The sequence below is a fragment of the Agelaius tricolor genome, unplaced genomic scaffold (assembly GCF_023055355.1).
Source record: "Agelaius tricolor isolate 1412-34295 unplaced genomic scaffold, bAgeTri1.0.p SCAF_6, whole genome shotgun sequence".
Classification (NCBI taxonomy): domain Eukaryota; kingdom Metazoa; phylum Chordata; class Aves; order Passeriformes; family Icteridae; genus Agelaius; species Agelaius tricolor.
The window spans coordinates 27,276,133-27,297,559 of record NW_027269266.1 but is presented as its reverse complement, the minus strand read 5'-3'; the positions used below and the strand labels follow the sequence as shown (position 1 = coordinate 27,297,559).

Here is a 21,427-nt window from a genome sequence, read left to right as displayed (position 1 = left end):
CTCTAGTCTCTCTACAGTGATTTCATAGGACTCTGAAAGTGATTTTTGCCTATGCAGCTCTATCTCTTTTTGTGTCTTTTGGAACTTCTTCTGGGGACAACACAAAGCTGTTTTGAAATTTAGGCTTTTAATCTTGGACAAACCTTCTACCTTGATCCATTTGGGAAACTCTTTCCTTTAGCAGGAAAAATTTAACTAGCAGCTAATGATGTCTTCAGCCAAAACCAACAAGAGTTTGTTCCATCATTTTTCCATATTTAAAGCAAATGTAAAGGGTTATTTTGTAGAACTTGTTGAAATGGATGAAAGGGAATAAATTTAAGGAAGGGATGCATACTTATATTAATCATACCTTTGTTCAATATAAAGTTGTTTAATATAAAAATTCAAAGCATCTCCCCAAAAATTCAGAGATTAATTGGACTGGGTAGTGCGATAGAAGGAAGTGGGTGAAAAAAAGAGGGACCAAGAAACGTGCACATCCTAGCAGGTACTTGTGAGCATTCACTGAAATCTGCTATGTGGAGAGTAGGGTATCATGAAAATTAAATGGAATCAAGAAATCTGTGTCTATTTTCCAAATCCTTTCCACTGTAAGTTTGATCTTTCTTGCACATTAATTGTTGCCTTGACCATTTTAGTTTAAAATATCCAAGCAAAGGGTAATTAATTTCTTAAAAGACTTCAGAGCATTTTATTGATTCCAGCACTTAAGGGGCTTTGCATTTTTCTCAGTTCTTTTTAAAATGCCTTTGTCATACAAAAGTGCTGAGAACAGGAATGGGATAAGATAACTATTGTGAACACTTATATTTTTGATTTTATGTCTGGGTGGGAAAGGTTTTTGGGTTTTGCAGGGATTATGAGAACAGAAAAAACTTACAGTGATTCATACTAAAGCTTTTACTCTTGGCTATTTTTTCCTCCCCCTTAAATGAAATATAACTACATTTCAAAATGAAAAATTACAATGGAAAGCTGAAAATAATTATCTTTAATTTTCAAATAACACTTAACCACAGAGATTTATTCAAATATTAAGTGACTTGTTTCGCTAGTAAAGGGGAGAGAAGATGTCTTCCAAGTACTCTTGGCCAAAAATACCTTTCAAGGTTTGCAGAATTGTTTCTTGCTGTCATTCATGAAAAAATTACAACTGCATCTGAAAACAGATCAACCAAGTTTGAGCTGACACTTTACAAAACAAATGGAAGTGCTTTATTTACATTATGTGAAACGCACCAATGTGTTCCTAGCCCAAGGCATTTTGTGAGGTGTGTTACTCTGTTAGTGGCACAGGGATTGGACTGGGTTACTTGCTGTGAGGGAGCAGCCAGCTTTTCCTATTGAGAAAGATAGTATTTTTCCATTTTCTTAGTTTTAACTGAATCTGCTGAGATTTAGAGCACAGGTTGAAGAGAGAGAAAGGTGAAAGTTGATTTACAGTGCTAGGAGGTGGGTTTTTTTATTTTAGGTAAGTGAATGAACTTGAAACAAAGGACCAAATAATGTAACTTTATATTTCAGAAAAAAAAGACAACTAAAACAAATTAACATTTCCTATGCTTTAAAAGCAGTTCAGACTTTGAAAATGGCTGTAAGTGTTAATTTCTCAGATTACTTAAGGACTTCTGTCAGCTTTTAACGACTGTTTTTTGGTACACCCTTGGTGCGCACACTGTGGTGCAGAGATCCTGCACTGGCAGTAGCTGATCCTATGAAGGTACAGTGATCTTGCTACTATGTTCTTGAAGGAACTTCCTTGCATGCTCAGCCCCACAGAAATACAGCCATGCTTCTTCCAGATTTCAGCTAGCTCCTATTCAAGCCATGTAGAGCAGCAACAAATGCCCCACACTTTATAAGCACCTCTTTGCAGGTCAGCAGGTCTGCTCAGGACTCATCAATGCAGATGGTGTCTCATTTTCTTCTGAATATTCCAATTACCCAAAAACTCTTTTATGGAAGCTCCTGGGATCAACCACCTGTGGTAAGACAGGTAGTTGATGCCATGACTTTGTATCAAAGTTGTAGCACAATTTTGTTACTGAAAACAGATATGGTTAAAGGCTTTTGAACTATAACTTAAGGGCTGGTTTTATCTTTGTTGTTTTCTATCTGTCTGCAGACTGTTAAGTCTTCTACCAGTCTAGCCATATGATATAGCTAAGCCTTTGCTATTTAACACATGGACAAAATCAACCCCTAAGATTGTGACTTGCCCGAAGTTGGGCAAGCAGTTGGTTATAGAGTGAAATGTAAATGTGATGAAACCTAGTAAGGTTGGTTATCTTTATTATTTACTGTTATTAAATAGTGGATAATCACTTTTTATGAGTTGCTGTCAATGAATCTGGCTTCTGACGAATAATGAGGATTTTGAGTAACCATAGTTTCGACATCGTATTTCTCCAGAGTCAATTTCTGATTTTCTGTTGGTGTGTCTCTGAGCCAGGCATAAAAATGTACTCAGGAAATATACACAGAAAATATAATTGACTGTAAAACGACAGTGATGCTTAACAGTTTAATTTTCATGATAAGAATTCTTTTTTCTCAGGTACAAAGCTATACATTAATTGCAGGGTTTCTTTCTCTTCCTTTATGACTGTTTTTTTATTTCATTATTTTGTTTATTTTAGCTTCATTATTTTAGGTATTGAGATATTGTTAAAACAATACCATTGCAAGGTGGCTGAATTTATTTAACTACACAAAAAGTAGTACTTTTTGTGCAAAAGTACAAAAGTAGAATCTTTTCTTGACTTTTCATTGGATCCAAAAGTAGTCAGAAAAAAGGGAGCACAAGAAGAGACTCTATACCAATATCTTTCTACCACAGGCCAAGTTCCAAGGTAGTTTATGTTTCCTGCTTTCTTAAGTGGAGGTTCTGACTGCTGCAATAATATTATTTATACAAATAAAGAAAGAAGCAGTATTAGGACATGCACTATTAGTAGCTATGAGGAGACATAAATTAGGGACAAAATGTCAGCTTGAGCCTTCATTTAGAATTTCCTGGCTTCAGTCATTTGGTGTCTCTTGGGTGAGCTTGTATTTAAGAAAGTACATGCAGTATTTAAGATAAATACAAGATTCAAGAAATTTTAGAGAATATAATTTAACTATTTATGAACTGTAATTTAATATCATTATTTAATGTGTGTGGATTGAAAAGGAGAATTCAGCGTGCGACCTGATGTCTACATTCATTTAAAAAAGGCATCATAACAGATAACTGGCAGTAACTGGCATAGGGCTTCAGTAGTGATGGACACTATAACCTCAGATTAATAATGACTCACTGGAGCTCATTTGCTTTTATATATTTCTTTCCATTTTAATTTTAAGCCCGTGGTCTTTTGGCATCATTTACAGCTGAGAGCTGTGTTGTAGGAATCACTTTCAATGTAATTTAATGCCCTTGGCTGTTAGTCAGGGCCTCCATATGGCATAATAAGAGGTTATCACATTCATCTGTAAAAACTGCAAATGTTTTAGCAGTTTCTCAGTCCTTTATTACCTCTGTCCAAGTTGTGCATGCAGGACTGAACAGTAGACTTGGTTGAGATCAATAAACAGAGAAGACTCCACAAAGCATTGTAAATGAAGAGTTTGTTAAATAGTAGCTGTAGTAGGAAATAACCATAGTTATTGTTTTGTTTGTTTGGGTTTTTTTTCCCCCCAGCATTTTTCTTTAGGAAAACTCCAAAGATTTTAAAAGGGCACTCAAGAAATTTGTACTGGCCAGCTGGACAGGCCAACTAAGCCATGTGGGATTAGATTCAGGGCTCTAGTGAATGTCCTGTGATGGTTCTTTCTTTTTAAATATTATTTGCCCCTTGAATGCCTTCTATGACAAACTACTCCAACTCTTGCAACCCTCACTCCTTCCCTTATCTGGATTCACAAAAAAAAGAGCAGTATGTCATTCTTCAAAGAAGAATTGAATAATATATTTAAGATAAGGTGTAAGAATGTGATTCAGGATATTAAATAATTATTAAAATGTTACTGATTCTGTTCAGAGGACTAATTAACAGGAATAAAGTGTGTTGCCACATTCCTGTTCTTCCATAAAGGATTTTGTTTTATTCATGTTTGGAATTTGTGAACGAAAAACTTTAAAAATCTTTGTGTATTATGTTTAATAAGGTTATATACTTGAACTCAAATATTTAATTCTGTTGTCTAATAGAATAAGATTACTAGCTTACAGATTGACATCTCTCAAGAAAGAAAATATTTGGACACAAGTACTTTTCTGCTAATATTTTGATTATTTTTGAAATTTTGAAAATTTAGCCTCCATGAGGAGAAATTTTGTGAAATGTTATTTACATTGGTGACCAACTAATTAATGAGATTCACTCATCCTTTGAGTAAACATCACTAGAATTGTTTTCTGCAGGAATTTATTGTCTCATAACCACACAATAATATAATGAAATTTGTATTATAAAAGCATGCTCCAAAACAATATGAAGCAATTAATGTGGTAGATATCTGTAGGAATAGTTTGTAATTAGGGACAGATTCTCATCCCCAGTGTCACCATGAACATATAGACACTGTATATGTAACTTATGGTTGCTTTTGGACTTCAAAGTTTTTAGAAATATGTCTATTCTGAATACTTACCACATTATTTGCCAAAAAAGTCACATGCACAGCTGAGAAAATACTGAAATGGGCATTTTCCCAAATTAAAAATGTATCTTGAAAAGTGTGCTTAGAAAAATTTTATGAAATCCCCACAGAAATGCATTTAAAGGAGTAAAACCTAGCAGGGGAGAAAAAAAGCCCAAAATTTGGGATTACAACACATTGCAAATAGTTTCGTATACATATTTCTATAATTCTTGTGTAGATATCTATTTGCTAGAATCGTGGAAATAAAACACACAACTTTTCTTCCATAAGTGGTATTAGGTACAACATAGAGCTGTCAGTTTTCTAATTTTAGCATATTTGTGTAAGACATTTGGTTCTGATGACAATTTTATGATGAGATCTCAGGATTCCTTTTACATGGAATATTTCTGCAAGAAAGAAGTAAAGGTTCTTCTAAGGCAGCAAAGGACCTCATCTAAAGCCTACAGATGGCAATGGAAAGATTACGATTGATTTCACAAGGATTTGGACTTAGCCCAAAGTACACACAAAAGTTCATACAAATCAGTGAACAGTCCAGGATTAAGACATTAGCCAATAATTTCCAAAGTGACTGCTGACTTTGTGCCTCCATTATGACACACAGTATCCTGATTTCAACAAAGTTTTGAGTACACAGTGAAAATTAGGACCACTTTATTGAAATGTGAGTTGAGAACCCCATATTATGGGGTTATGAAAATTCTGGTTTTGGTTCTAACAGGAGTCATAATGCAGGATTTGTATAGCTGGCAAATCATCACATTAAGTTATTAAATTGTAGGTTCCATAAGCAATATGAAAGAATCTTGCCATGCTGCTTTCATTCTGCAATTTGTGGTATTAGTAGATAAGAAAAATAAAGTGTACTATATAGAAAGGTAGGTTTGAACAGATGTTCCCAAATGGTGTGGGGGGTAGGGGTGGTGAGGAAGGTAAAACTTTCCTTCCATTCAGATGTCTGTCTTGAATTTCTCACAGTTTTTGCAGACAGTTTGGCTCAATTCCAACGTACATCGTTGCCTGTCTGGTATGAAAAATGCCATCTGTGGTGTATGGAAGTTCTTTCTTTAAAAGTGGCCTGCTAATTATTCTTCAGGCAGGTGTTACTAAAGTGAAGTCAGGTGTCAAGCATAGCATAAACTTTAAATTGACTAAAATTGCTCTGTTCTTCTGTTCTTTCCCAAAAGAATAGAATGGAATATAAGAGAGAATTGAAATGTTGGTTGATACAGCATTGAGATGACTCATGCAGCAGTATATATATTGCGGTGACACTCAAAAACTGAAAGTTAAAGGATGTGAGTTGAATGAAGTGTATAAATTTTCCAAAACAAATGTCCTTCTGATTCTTACTGGTCCTTTATGTTTACATTGTCATGTTGCAAAATGTTAAAAATCCTGACATTCTCAGAAATTTCAGACAGGGTAAAAGGTGTAGGAAAGAATTTCCTTCTGTGCTCTGGAAGACTGGGAAAGCTGTTTGATGAAAAGAGTGTGGAAGATGGCTGTTTTGTGTGAATGACACCTGCAAATTCTCACCTACGTTCACTCTCCAAACCACTCATGCCTTCAAGCTTTTTGAAGATTAATAGGATGGTTAATGGGCCAGAATCAACAGATGAGGGCTGCAGGCAGCCATTCAGCTGATCCATGAGCCCCAGCTCCCAGGATAAGTACTGCTGCTGCCTCTCATTCGCAGCAGTTAGTGTGCTGCTCTGTTCCTTACATGACATCAGCCCTCCCAATTGAAGATGAAAACTCACCACACTGAGCCAGATGTTACAACACTTCTCTCTCCCTAACAGATGAGTCTTGTTAGGAGGTGAGGGATTACTAGTATAAATGCAAGACTTCCCATTTTCTATGCCATTTTCAGAAGATTTTATGAATAAACAGTTATTTTACTATTTGTAATCTTGATGTTCAGAATGACTGACATTGTTAGTGGTTTGAAAAAAGAGGATGAGGAAAGCACAGGCACATTTACTCCTTTTGACAGAAAGAATTTGCACTGTTTGCTTTATCAGTGATGAAAGTAATCCACTTTCTCTCCTGCCTTAAGCAGATCTTTGACAAAATATTTACAATAGACTGATATGATGCTGAGATAAAGAGCAGTCCTGTAAGTAACTGAGAATGTAGTGCTGTTACATTTTTATCAATCCTGAGACATCTGGATGATTTTGAACTACTGGTCTTCTACTATGAAGAACAGTTTTACTTCCATAAGGACTTCCTCTCGTGTTTTCAATATCAGGCTCAGCCTCTAACGGCCTTAGCATATTGTGATAATGAGATGTACACAAAGCACTGGCATGCAGCACTATTGAGATGATTTCCTTTTTGGCTCAGCCAGATTCCTGTTAAAAGTTATAGGGACTCTTAAGAGACTAACAAAAGAAGAATTAAAGATCCAGCAATGGCACGAAGATAAGCCTAATGAAGCTGGAGTTAGGCTCTCATGAAATTAAAAGCAGACTTTGTATGAATACATTTATGAAATATACCATTGCAATTTCATTACACAACAAAGCCACAAAGCCTTAAACCCCTTTTTTGGCCCAGGTTGAATACCTATCAAAGTCTCAGTAATACTTTGTAGGGTGGGTTCTTCATTAGCATTCTTCATTGCAGAGTGGAGGCTTGGATAAATGCATTCCAATCAGAAAAAAAGGAAAACAAAGCTGAAATTTGTGCAGATATTGTTTCTGGGCTGTATTGCATTAATGGCTAAATCCCATCCCATACCTGTTCACAGTATAGATTAAATGAGAATGAGCCATAAGTTTGTGATCAAACCCATTCTACAGCAGCATTTTAAATGATATTGAGAATAGAGCATTTGACAGTTCAATACAAAGACTTCTTTTCAATCTAGAGGGGGACTATAATCTCCTAACATATTTGCAAATATGTGAAAACACCTTCCACTGCCTCACAATACATAAAATCATAATGGTTTCAAAAAAGGCTTCTTCACTGAACACTGTTAAAGGAGTAAACTTTGATGAGTCTGATAAAACTCTGAGGACAAAGGCAGATATAATTTTCTAAGAAATTTTGCCAGCAAAATATTATATAATCATAGTGATATTTAAATTGGCATCCAAGGAATCATGTTGAAAGGTCTATGCAGCTTTAAGCAAACCATAGGCACCTCTTATCTGTGCTTTTGCCTATCACTGCTGTGCAGCTCTTTCTGAGGAGAAACCACAGCAGTAGAACAATTCAGAGAATGGCAATGGAAGAAATGAACATCAATGATGATGTATCTACCCGCAACTGCACTTTGCTAGAACGTTACTTGCATATTTCATTTTTTGCTCCAATTAGGAAATTGATAAGATTTTGCTCTGCCTCCTCACTATTGCAGTGGTTTAGGCACCCTGCATAGGTATGATTCAGAAAAACAAACTCAGATTAAGTACTTACACAAGAAATGGAGCAATTCAGAGAATTTCAGTTGCCCAAAATAGCCAAGAAAAATATTGTAGAGCTCATTGCCCTTATATTTTGAAAAAATAAAATGAAAACTCTCAGCTTCGGACATGCCAGTTGGCATAAGCTCAAAGACATTATTAATATGATACTGTTAGTAAAATGAGATGCCTGTGAAAAAAAACATGGAAAAAAGGGAAAGATTCCTTTAAGAAGCCTTTACACTGGCAGTTTAATTTTCTCCCTACTTTGGAGCAAAATTTGGAATTTGTTTAGTTAAAAAAGCTGAAAAATTATAAAATAAAAAAAGTGCTGTGAACTAAATTGGAGATGCAGATTTACTTGTTTCAAATTCCTTTAGCTTTGTGACAACATCTGAACTCAAAAGGCATACCCATATTTAGTGGAACTTTCAAAATACACCTGATGTTAATATTAACTTTCTCCTCTGAATTCTGAAGAGTTGATAGAGGTAACCCTGTGTTTATTCTCAGTTTCCTGCTTCCCATTTCTGCCACTCACTGAATGCCAAATTCAAAGACATACCTATCCATGGCCCAAAGAAAAGGACTAAGGAGGTTATGAAAATAGCTAAAATGTCAACAGCAGTTTTACTGACTGAAAACCATGACCTGAAATCTTCACACATTCACAAGTTGAGAGGTCAATGTACATTTTTTAAAATTGAAATGTATGATCTTTAAATTGAAAAATGTATTTTAAATATAATTTACTTAAAACATTTTATTAATTGATCCAGTTCAACTATTCAGATTATGGTAGATTTTGTAGTCTTTTAACTATGAACACATTCCCCAGGTACCTCATGAATCCCTTAAAATCTAAAGAGCTTATTCATATCAAAATTCTGGAATTGATTCATTGCAAACCTACTCTAAGTAGACAGAACTGACCTTGATAGTTGCGTCTGGACTCTTGAAGATCTTTTTCTAATTTTCCACTATTTTGTCTTCCACTGTCTTGAAAAACTGCCACAAAACCCCCACAAACCCCTAAGCATCCCCCAAAACACTATGCACACAAATCTTACCATTCTGAGTGGGCTTTGGCTCAGGTGTTGCAACAGTAAGTGTTTCAGAACAGGTAAACAGCACAGCAAGGAAAACCATACAAACATCTTGATCACAGCTGCTGTATAAGTTACTCTGCAACAGAGGAAGGATTCCCCACAACTAAATATCAGGGAATACATTCCATACTTATGACATATGAATTTGAAGCCTATTTCATTCCCCAAACATAAAAAGAGATTAGAAACATTCATGAATATATGGGAACCTAGAATGAAAGAGGAAAAGTTAGGCATTCCCTAAGTGAATTTTGTACTGGATAGTCCTTCTTCCCTCAAAATTATGTGCATCCATAAATGAAATTTCATATTGCTTTTCACTTACAGTCATCATATAAAAGAGAGGACTAATAAAAAGCAAGAAAAAAGCTTTTGCTATGGTAAAATGTGACATATATATTACCTGTAATTTGATTGATCATACTAATTTCAATAATTTGGTTTTTTATAAATAACTTATGTGGTTATTCTTGCTTTTTGTATATTAAAGTGTGCAGCATGAAATGAACTTCAGGCTTGCAAAATGAAATTCACTCAAAGATTGAATACATTTATTTTTAAGTTTAACAGCCATTTCCAGCACTTACAGCAGTCTTTAATTTAAGTCATCATATCCTACCTTGTACTGGGACTTCTAACTAGATTACTAGTCTAGATTTCATATAGCCAAAAAACTTTGTGATGTTAATGAATTTTCACTTGCTTGCTTTCCTTTAAGTATTTTTGTCCCTTCTTCTTTTCCTACTAACAGTTATTTGCAGGTTTTGGTGTATTTATTAATACTCTTGTTTTAATTCTTCTTCAGTCCACATTTCAGCATTTAGCTCTTTATGTAAGCTTCCAGGACCTTCAGGAGCCTTCAGTCAGTTATTTTCTAAAAGGAATCCTGTTGATTAAAAATGACCTCTAAAAAAGGAGCCTCTGTCTTTATCTAATGGCTGATTAAGAAAAAATGTATTTAAGTCAGCAGGACTTAGTTAGCAGAGAACAGACATTAAGTTAGCAGATATCTGGGCAATTAAAGAGCCAGCTAAGCTGTGGAGAGTGTGCTGGGAATATATCCAGGTAGGATGCAATTGTACAATATTGCAAGGTTTAGTTCTCAACATATAACATATAAATAACCTGGATTATCAAAAGAACTGGACCGGTGAAGCACATCCTTATTCAGGTTTAGGCTCCAGGGAGCACCTGGTATTTCTTCCTGGGGTGGTCTCACAGTGGGAGGTGGGCTTTGGCACTGGGTCAGAGGAGAAGTAGGAGGATGTGTATGACCATGTGGCTTCAAGGATGGCAGGCAGGTGATGGGAAATGTTTTCACAGTGTCCCTGGAGCAGCATGAAACAAACCAAGGGGAGCAAGAGGCTACTTGTGGATGAGTGGTGGATGGAAACCTTCTGAGTGGAGAAGGCTGTCAGCTTGTGTCTCTGGGCAGCAGGAAAAAAGGCATTTTCTTTGCCCTCAGACCTGAATTTGTGGAATTGATGCACTGACTTAAAGGTGAGGAGGCAGAACAGACTCTGCACAACAGGAGCACAGAGGCAGCTGGGCCAGAAGTGTGTGTTTGCTCTGGAGTGGTAGGGGACAGTGGCTGGGGACTCACTGCGGGGTGGGGAGCTGGCAGTGTCCATCTCCATACAGGCCTACTGGCACAGGAGGCTTGTTGTCTGCCAGGGGCCCTGGTAAGTTATTCCTTGGAAGTAAAGGGAATTTCCACCTTTCCATAAGTGTTCTACTGCCTTTGGTAGCTAAGCTTTGTAGTCTTTTTATATTATTCGAACACATTAATTGCAGTCAGCATTTATAAATCACTGTAATTTACTTAAAGGAGTCATCCACAGAAAACAATCTGTTTTTCAAGGATTAGGGATTTGCAGGCTAGAAAGAAGTAGAAGCTATGTGGTTTTTAGAAGCTATGTGGTAGGAAAGAAAAATTATTCTCTGTTCCTTATAGTAAAGAAAAACAGCTGATTTAAAGCCAAATGATTCTTGAAGGTCTCAAGTTTTAAAATATTACCCAATGACTTTGATAAAGTACATCTGCTGCTGATACTAGAGTAGATTTTTAAAAAATGTCCAGTGTTGACAGACAAAAGTCTTTCTGTTGAAGTTCATGTATATGGGCGTACTCTTCATAATTCTCTAAACAAACCAGAAAAAAATCAGCATTTTGGATAGCCTTGCTTGAAAAATTGTACTTTCTCTGCTTCCTCAGAAATTATTCAAATTATTCCTACTTGTGCACAGGGAGTAAAGTGGTAGCATGTGCTATAATCCCACATGTGCCTCTCATGTCATAAGATGTTTTATAATTTTGGATCTACCTAGTGTTGATATTCATCCATTCCTAATTCAAAACCACAAGACTGTTCTGGTGATAAGAAACAGTAACAATCACTGGGCACGTGACACAAAGTGCTATTAAATAGGTTATAACATATCTAATAAAATGATCTTGATGTATAAGATACCTGTAAGTTACATAATGCTGATTTAACATGTAGTTCGCAGCACACAGCAGCCTGAACTCTGGTGTTCCTAAAAAATTAAACTAAGTTTTTCAGAAATAAAAGTGCAAGAAATTGCACAGCAGAGCATGCCAGATAAAATTTGGAAACATTCACAACAGGTGGGCAGGCTGTTCTTCTAAAGTTACTCACTTGATAAGTCTGCCTTGAAGATGGAATTTATTTTTCCAGTAAAACTCCCGTCCCATTCCCTCTCACACAAAAAAAACAAAACACATTTTTCCTCAGTTAGAACAAAAGGTTAAATTATTTCAAGTGCATACAATGATGGAAAATATTACAAAAATACCCCAAAATAGTGTCTGCCTTATTCTTCAGCCTGCTTGAGTATCCTGATGACTGCTCCCTGTTCTATGGCTACTAGTTCTGTGTAGAAAGAAATAGAAAGTTAGCAGTAAATTGCCAAATGCATGGCACAACATTGATTAATATTCAAGAACACCCCTATCTGCAGGTCTCTGGAGCCATTAGCTCTTATTAAGACTTGTGCATTGATATATATATATACAGCTTATAATAGAAACAAATAAACATTTGACTTTTTTTTTAATGGTTTTTTTTAATGTGATGTAGGATTTATCAATGGAAAGGCAGCACTGAAAATATTTTATAATACCAGTTTTATATTAACACAGTTACATTTAGTGCTTCTGTGATGATATCCACTGCAAAGCATGAATGTAGGTGCTGTGTACTTGGAGTGGTGATACAAAAATTCTGACATCTACTTGTGTACTCATTTAAAGTGTACTCCTTTAAAGTTCTTCTATTCGCAGATACTACTACATAAACAGAGCATACTAAGCCCAGCTAGGTTCTGGATATGATTTAGTTTACTGTGAATGACTGCCAAGGCAGACTATATGGCCCATCCCAATTTCAACCTGCCCTAATTCCCTTTATGACTTTATTATTTAGTGCTGTTTTACTGCTTAGAGAGACCTAAACAGGAAGACTCTGGGCGTTCTCTGTTCAAGAAGTGGGTGGGATGAAGTTCTTTAGAGAAAACAAAATATGATCCACCTACAGATCATGTTAGGCCAGCTCCCCAATTTCCTCTGAGCAGAACAGAGGCCTTTGTTGCCTTAGTTACTGGAACCATCTACTAGTCAACAGCAGGATCCTAGTCTCCATACAGAATATCCTCCTGCATTTTTGATGGCAGTGTAGGATGGGAAATATTAACTTTTCTGTTTGTTGATTTTATTGTACAGAGGAAAATAAAGTAATTAAAAAAAATAATTAACTCTCACAAAACAATTCTGCAAGGTGACTGAATGGATGGAGCACTGTGTGACAGAGGCTTAGTACCTCCAATGAAGCAACATTCCTTTATTTTCCATTACTTTCTTAACATCAGAAAGAAGGAGCACAGAAAACTGCATGCTAAGTTTCAAGGCACAAGTAAACAACAGCAGCTACAGTGGCAGAGCCAGACCACTGAAGCTTGTGAAACACTCATAAATGCTCCAGATAAGATTTCAAACTGTTTCCCTCACCAGAAATGCAGGTATTGTAGTGCTATCTCCTGTTTCTTCTGGCACAGGGAAGCTAGAAAACACAACCCATTATTTTCCCCTTTGAAGTATTATCAAGCCCAATTTCCATCCTTCCTGTTTGAAAGCAAGAGCTTTAGCACAGTCATCTTGGGGTGGCAATTTACAATGACACGGGGGTCCAAAATAATCTTTAATAGAAAGTTCTAAAAACTTGATGGACTGTCTTCTTTCCCAGATTTGTGTAATCTGATGTAGTGGTTCCATGGTACTTAAAATGTATCTCACCTTCTGTGGCCATGGACTCCCTTGCTAATCATTCTTACCCCAGAATGGTCCCCAGTTCACTGATAACAATTTCTGTGGGATTAAGTGTAGGCCATTTTAACTCTGAAAGCTGATGATGGAGCAAGATGAACACCAGCACAAGACCAAAGAAGGGGTCTGGGTGAGATGGTATGGCTGAGATGAGGCTGAGTTAAAGGGGCTTGAACTTGAGAGTAATGTCATAGAAATATTGAGGCTAATCTAAATGAACAAGCAAATGTTTCCGTCATTGCCTGCCATGAAGATCTAGTCAGAATGCTGTTGATTTGTGTGATTTTGAGTAAATTTGGAATTTTTATTTAGATTAACTCAGATTTTAGAATTTAACAACTAGAGTTTTATAAGAATTTCAGGTTATCATAAATCGCCAATGAAATTGAGAACACTAGGGTACAATTTTAAATCACGTAAATAAATTTAATAATTTTTTTACTTATAATATTAGTATAAACTATACATATTAAGAGAGTGTCCAACTCTATTTCATCATCAATGCCCTTTTACAATACTTTTGCTTTGTTCAGTTAAAAGTCAAATATTTTTTTGGTATTTCCAGTAATTTCCTGATAGCCATTCTCTACAGTATTACAACATTATTCAAACTGCAAAATATTGTTTAAGTCAACCTTCCATGCTGTTGCTTAAATGGAAACTTGTTTAATACAAACACCACAAATGTGTAATACTTCAGTTTTTTAAATGTCAATTTCTTTGCATCGCACTTTTCCTAAACAGAAACTTCAGCTGAAATTAACTGTCATAGTTCCTTTCCAAAGCTAAAGGCTGATGCAAAGTAGAAATGTTTTTTAATGACTGTCAGAATTTTAATTGTGGTAAAATTTTTTACAGCGGGATTTGCAGTTCATTTCTTCTGCAAAGACTGTTAGTGGAACTGTACATTTGAGATGAAGAGATTGTTGAGACGTTGTGTTATTTTATTGTTGGCTAATCTGTTTAATCAGAAATCTTATTATTTGTACTAACACCAAATATCAAGCATGATTGACAAATATTTGACATGCTCCTGAGCTTCAGACCAAAGATCTTGAATGCACAAAGTCTGTCCTTACTCGGATTTCTGAAAGTAATTTTCTACAAGGACCTAGCATATATCTCTTTTCACCATTTCTATTTTCCTAGTTTCATTCCTTCATAAATGAAAGCATAATAGATGGCTTCCAGAGGCTACCTTCAATGCAGTGATGTTAATTGAAGCTATATAAAATGGAGCCATGATAAACCCTATTAAAAAAATAAAAGCTTTTAATGGGAAGAATTCTGGACTAACCCATACAGCTGAACAGGAGTCTATGAGCACACCTTGGCTTGTTTCTCAAAACCCTCAACATTTTATTTTTATTGAACTCCAAATCTGAGCAATAATTTCTATTCTTGCGTCGAATTCTGTCTAAAATTGAGAAAGGGTGACTTGAGCTCTGCGGATTTTTGAGGTTCTGAGACTTTTGAGGGTGAGGAGGGAGCTGGGGTGCGCGAGAGCTTTCTCCCAGCTGCCAGAATCGGGCCAGGCAGTGATGACACATACAGAAAAAAGAGCCCCCAAACCCAAGCAAGCATCCGAACCAGCACGATGCCAGGGAGGCAGAAATTGTTGGCTTTCTCCAAGGCAGCCCTTAAGCCCTCGGGCCCACGGGGCGGCGAGGCGAGGCCGCGGCGGGGCGGCGCGGGGGCGGGCGGTGCGGGCCGTCCCGGGAGCGGAGCGCAGCGGGCGCAGCGCGGCCTGGCCATGGGCGCTGAGGCGGGCGGGCCGCGGGGCACCGCGCCGGGCCAGCAGCTCCGCGCCCTCTTCTACGCCGTGACGCCCGGAGAGAGCTCCTTCCGCACGGTGGAGGAGGTGCCCGACTACGTAGAGAAGGTGAGAGTCCCCTCCTTTCCCACCCTGGCTGCATCCCTCGCCCTTCCCTTCGCCCACCTGCGCCTGTTTTCGAAAGCCACGGGCGCCTCACTGAAACCATGTCCGCGAAAGGACACCTAACTTAAGATAAAACCGTCTTTCTCTCAAGGGCTTTCTGCCTGTAAGCTGCCAGTGTAACTGTGCCCTCTATTTTCACGTGTTTAAGTGATGATTTCTCCGGATACCAAGAGCTGGAGTTTTCAGAGAAACACTCAGATATCTGAGGCTTGGTTCTAATGTTACATCCAGCAGCACGGATAAGATGAACAGTGACAGCAAACTGAACTGACGAAACAAGAAAATATGATACTGTGTTTAGCTGTTATGGTTCTTAAAGCAAGCAAAAAGTCAGGTCTCTCTGTGCCCTTAAGTCAAGCTCAGTCAAAGACAGAAAAATAAAAGGTTTCTAATTAAAATAAAAAATAAGGATTGTTTAAGAGCATTTAGAACAAATATTTGTGTTGGGACAGTGCTGTGTCCTAAATATCCAAGGCAAGAGTACAGAGGTCGTGGGTGAGAACTCCCTTGTCAGCAGGCAGCAGCATATCTTCCCTCCCGTCCCGCCCTGCCAGTTTATTCACTTCCAAGAAGATACCTTTGCTCCCTTCTGTCCTACCTATTGCTCACATCTTGATTGTCAGCTCCTTCTGAACCCAGATCGATGTCAGCTGCTCACAGAGACAGCACATAAACACTGTTTTGCCCTTGTCAAAGTAAATTCAGCCCAGCTTCAGTAAAGAGCTGCACTTTTTACATGGGTTTGGATAGTTCTGACTGGCCCCTCTGACAGGTATACCTTGGAGTGCTGTGCAGCAGCTGCTGGCAGACTGCAGTGGGGGTGCCATGGGCTGTGCAGAGCAGTGCAGCACTGTCAGCAGCTTTCTGGGAACTGTAGTATGCAGGAGTCCCTCACTGAGGGGTGTTATCTGCAAAGGTAAACCTTTTTGTGTGAGGTAAGCAGAAAGCTGCTGCAAGTGCAGCCTGTGTGTGCAGTGTCTGGTCAATGGACTGCTGTCCTCAGAGGTGTTTTGCAACTAAGCTACAGTGTCATGATTAAGGAAGATCGATGGTTGTGCCTAGTAAGCTGATCTCTCCTTCCAGCTCTCTCTATTATCTCAGTCCCTTTTACTATTCCCACATTTCCAATGGAATATCATTCACTTTCTTGTCTGCAACATACCTTTATGTCCTTGGGCTTTATTCTCCCATGTGCAATATTCAGGTCAGACATTAGCCAAACCTGGAATTTCTTTTGCTAAGGCACACAGTTGTAAGTCTGTGAAAGGATTTTTAATACTTTGAATTATGAAAGCACCTGTAGGCTCCTGCTGTTGTAGAGCAGTGTTGGGATAAGCTTGTAAAGAATTATTTCTCACAAAAAAAATAGCATTAAAGAAAAGGTTTCCCATTACTGTTATACTTTGCTTAAATTCCTATCTTAGGTTAGCTGTGCTGGATTTCCCTTCTGACAGTGCATTTTTTTGCCAGAACAGTTCTTTTGATGCTTGTCTCAGTGGGCATATAGAAGTATTTTAGTGGCATAAGTGTCTTAACTCTTTGGCTTTGGTCTGAGCTTAGGCAGAGTTCATCCATCCTCTTCTGGCCTTGTTTATGGGCAGATGGCAGCTATCTAGTCCCTCTCCAGCTGCTATTCTTGACTGTTTAGGGAGCAATTACACGAGCAGTATATTCATTGGATTCATCAGCAGTAGATTTAATAGTGACCTGATGAGCCTTTCGAGGAGGTCTTGGGAGTGCTAACTCCTTTAATTGTTACAGACACAGAAGTGGATATCTGAACTCAATTCAACACAGAACAAAAAAAAATATTAGTGTAGAGCTGGTAACAAATGAAGGCCTCAGCTCAAATAATTCACTCTAAAAGACAATAATGTTGATATGTGTGTGAAACAAACTACTGATTACATTAGTGTCTCTAAATGGTGTGGGATTTTCCTTTTATTTTTTTTTTCTGAAACACTCTAGTGGAATTTGCATCTCAGATCTCTGATCTCTTGGGTATCAGATGGACAAAGGTATTTCTAGGACATGAGAAGATGACATGGTTACAGCTGTGGGGATAGGCACTTTCCAACGTTAGACAGGTGGCAGAACCTCCAAAGTCACCCAAATATTCATGGGTCTAGCAATCTGCAGAATTGAGCTGTTGGTTTACAAAATACAGGCACTTCACAAGAGTGGCACCTTTCAGCTAGAGTTACCTGTGCTGTTACATCTGGGTGGGAAATGACAGCAGGGGGTGAAGCAGCTCTGGTTCTAAGAACAGAATAGTTTGTTTAACTTGTGCAGTGTATTTTCTGTCTCTGGTTACATTGCTTCTGTTTTCAGAAGCAATGGGCCTTGCACTGTTGCTCTGTATGTTGGCAGAGCTGTATGGAGTGGCCTCAAGTCCTGTTTAAAACATAAGCTGAGCCTCAAGTCCTGTTTAAAACATTAGCTGATCAGCTGCTGACAGTGACAAGCAGCAAAGCTCTGCAGCAGTGCCCAGGGAAAAGTCACCCTTTCAATAAAGGGTGACAATATATATCTCAAAAATTCTGGGAAAAGGGGTTTGTGTCTTTGATAATCGTCATAGAATTTATTTTTCTAAGACTTTTTGTCATGTAGATTTCAAATCCCTTAATTTGTCTGTATTTCTGAAAAGTTTGTCACTTTCATTTATCCAGGACAGGATGTACTAATGCTTGTCTATTCATTTTAAGAGCATCCTCTTTTCTATGGGTGTAAGATTAGGCTCTGCATGCTCTGTTAGTTGTTTTTCGTTTGTTTGTTTGTTTGTTTGAATTCTCTCACAATCTACAGATGGTGGAATGATTCTTTTTGTTTGCCAAACATAGTTTTCATGAACCACAAATTTACTTTGTAGCTTTGTAGCTTGCTATGGTCTGAAATTATCACCTGTACTCTGTAAAGACTTACATGAGTCAGACTTCTGAAGAGACAGTCCTTCTGCTGAGAACTCCAAAATGAAAGCTTTTTCCTTTCAATTTACTGTTTTCCTTTTCAATTTACTCTCTTGAGACCCTAAAGAATAAGTTCACATTTAAACTCAATTCACACTTTAGGGTTTGCTTCTAAATAATGAGATTTTAGGGTTTTTTTCTAAAAATGAGGCACAGAACCTTCATATATAGTTTTACTTTTTTTTAGTTTTACTTGGATGTTGGGATTCTTATGTTATAAAGATCTGGGACTTTAAGGAAACAAAAACTGTTTCAAGAATTGCAATAAAACTATGAGTGTACGCTGAATTTCAACCTAGAATATTATTCTTTGCAACAGTATAACGTGGAAACTGATTTTAAATGGTCCTTTGCATTCTGTAGAGTTGGTTACTTAAAATGGAACCCTCTTACACAGTACTCAGAGTAAGGCTTTCATGTTATGGATCAGTTATTCAGCTAAACCACAAGCTAATGCAAATCTCCATTGAGCATTTGTGCTGTTGGGTGAAGAGAAAAAACCTGGAAACAGAGAGAGAGAGTAAAACATTTATGGACAGAAGATATCAAAAGGATCTGTCTTATGTCACTGACCGGTGATGTCAACAGTGGCTATTTCTTAACTTTGTGCCATTTTGTTTGTAGAGACAACACTTGAAAACAGTTGTAGAGATAGCCATCCTCAATGGTTTCCTTAAATGTCTTCACTGTCCTTTTAATTTAAACAAAAAAAACCCAAAACACCCCAAAAAACCAAAAAAACCCAAAACCAAACCAAACCCAAACAAACAAACAAAAAGAAACCAAGAAAAAAGAAAAGTAGTGGTTAGGCTACTGTGACTATTTTCTCTCTTACGGTCTCCTTTTTTGCCTGAATTATTTGCATTCTTCTGTTGCATTGCACTTCATCCTTACACTGTGGGCAGTTTGAGTCAGGGAATGCCTTTTCATCCTCCATGACAATAGCTGTCATAGCTGTCATCAGCAAAACATCCTAGCCTAGATGTAGTTGATCCCAGTGATTTGCTTTGGACCAAGCTTAATGTAGGTATGTGAGAGAGATGTAGTAATTTCTTAGATACTAAGGGGTATGCCATAAATCTTTTCTTTTTTAATCTCCTTGATGAGCAGGAGGTTAAGGATGTCTGAATGTTTCTTTATCCTCCTTGCTATGACACCAGCCATTTGTGAGTCAAAAAGTGGCACCAACTGCCTGGCTGTTTCACAACTTCACAGTGGGAGGAAAATATGCAATGAAGTCAATAAGACAGAAGTTGTAATAATGTACATTAATATAAAATCAAGTATTTCAACTGTTTCAGAGGTTGCTAGGTAAAATGAATCATCACATGGAATACAGACAGTGTACATTTCCTATTAACTGTTTTTATTTCATGAATAAAACACCTCAATTTCTCTGTTCTGAGCCCATTCAATTTGCTCTGCAGCTTCTGCTGTTCCATACCTTAAAACTGCTCTTAGTCTGTGCTAGAACTGCCTTTTGATATTGCCATTAAGTGTTTTGTAGTTTTTTTTTTATTAAACCTCTCTTTTCTCTGCTGGAATGTACAGCTGCGGTCATCAAGCTTTGTTTGGTAAGTTAGGAATCTGTTATTTGATTATATCAGATAGGAAAAGTATGTTAAAAGTCTTATCTACTTAGAAATTAAACAGATATAGAGAGCAAAACAAGGAGTATTTATATTTTCCTTGTATGTTTCATTGCTTTCAAATGGAAGGTTTTAGGGTTTCCTTACTCTTTTATAATATATTTTATTATTATATTGTTTCCTACTTATTCCAAATATTGAAAGATTTGCCCCATTGGTTTTCTTGGGTGCTGTTTAGGCTTTATGGCCTTTACAGGTCTTCCCTTTCTTTCTAGATTTTTATATCATCAGTTGGCGCCTATCGGAAACAGGCTTTTAGATGCCTAAAATGCTGTTACAGAGTAAGCTAGGCACCTAAATTAAAAAGTGTCATGTTGATATTAATCTCTGTTCATCTGTTATTGTAACCTAACCCTGTGCTGCTGAAGTTTATGAACTTTCACATTTTCTAGACACTATAAATCTCTTGCTGTTTGTATGGTTCGAATCATCCAATTCTTCTTGGCCTGAGCAATCTGGTCTGTATCCATCTTAGTCTCTTTAGTGTCCCAGCCTAGTAGGAATTCCCAGATCATATCTCATTTGGCAACAAAAATGAGTGCCCTTCAGAATGCGGTGGTATTTGCAGAGACAACATGCTTCTATTAAAATGTTGCATGGGCAGGAGCAGCCTCTCTCCTACAGCAGTGCAGTTTGGAGGGTTCCAGGCACTGAAGCTGTAGGTGTTTGCAGGCCATTTGAAGGGAGCAGAAGCAGCAGAAAACTTACAGGGCAAGTATGGCAGTGTAGTTCCTCCCAGAGTGGTGCAAAACTACTCTTGCATTTCTCTTGCTCTGCAACATGGTGGGAATTTTATGCCTTAATATAACCAAAAAGCAGTTGTCTAAATGTCTCAAAGTTTTCGATGAGACATTTTCAATGTCACCTAAAAGTTTTCTACAGAGCAAGGGAGGCTATTGAAGGAACATTTGCTTGCACAGAGATCTGATAACTCCTTCCCATTTTCCTTGCCACAGGCCTTGTAGATTTTGGGGGCGATGGCTAAAACTGCCACTGCCTAATTCCTTCCACATGTGAAGTGCAGGGACTGTTAGGACTCCAGTGTTAGTAAAAAAAAATGCTCTACGACTTAACTGTTACTCAAGCCTTTTTCTTGTTGCCTGAGATGATAAAAAATTGAGAACAGGTCTGAGAGTCCTCACCAGTTATACCTTTCACTAATGGGTGCTGTTGCTGTACATTTTCAGCTTTTCTTGGGATAGAAGATGGACAGTGAGAATTGAATCCCAAACTAAAGCAATGTTGTGAGTGTGAAATGCTCCAGTCTTGTTCATCATTATACTTTTCTGCAGACGGGCAGAAAACTGTTTTGCAGGCCGTATAATCCAAAAGAAAGAGGGAAACAAT

At 37.6% G+C, this 21,427-nt stretch overlaps 1 protein-coding gene across 1 annotated transcript in view; it reads left to right on the top strand.

Moving 5' to 3' along the window:
- Positions 1 to 15,213: 15,213 nt before the first annotated feature.
- AGMO (alkylglycerol monooxygenase) overlaps positions 15,214 to 21,427 on the top strand; it is a 187,379-nt gene continuing 181,165 nt past the window's right edge. The window contains exon 1 of the mRNA XM_071429114.1: positions 15,214 to 15,408. Coding sequence (XP_071285215.1) covers positions 15,280 to 15,408 — 129 coding nt within the window. The 5' untranslated portion in view covers positions 15,214 to 15,279. The remainder of the gene's footprint in view (positions 15,409 to 21,427) is intronic.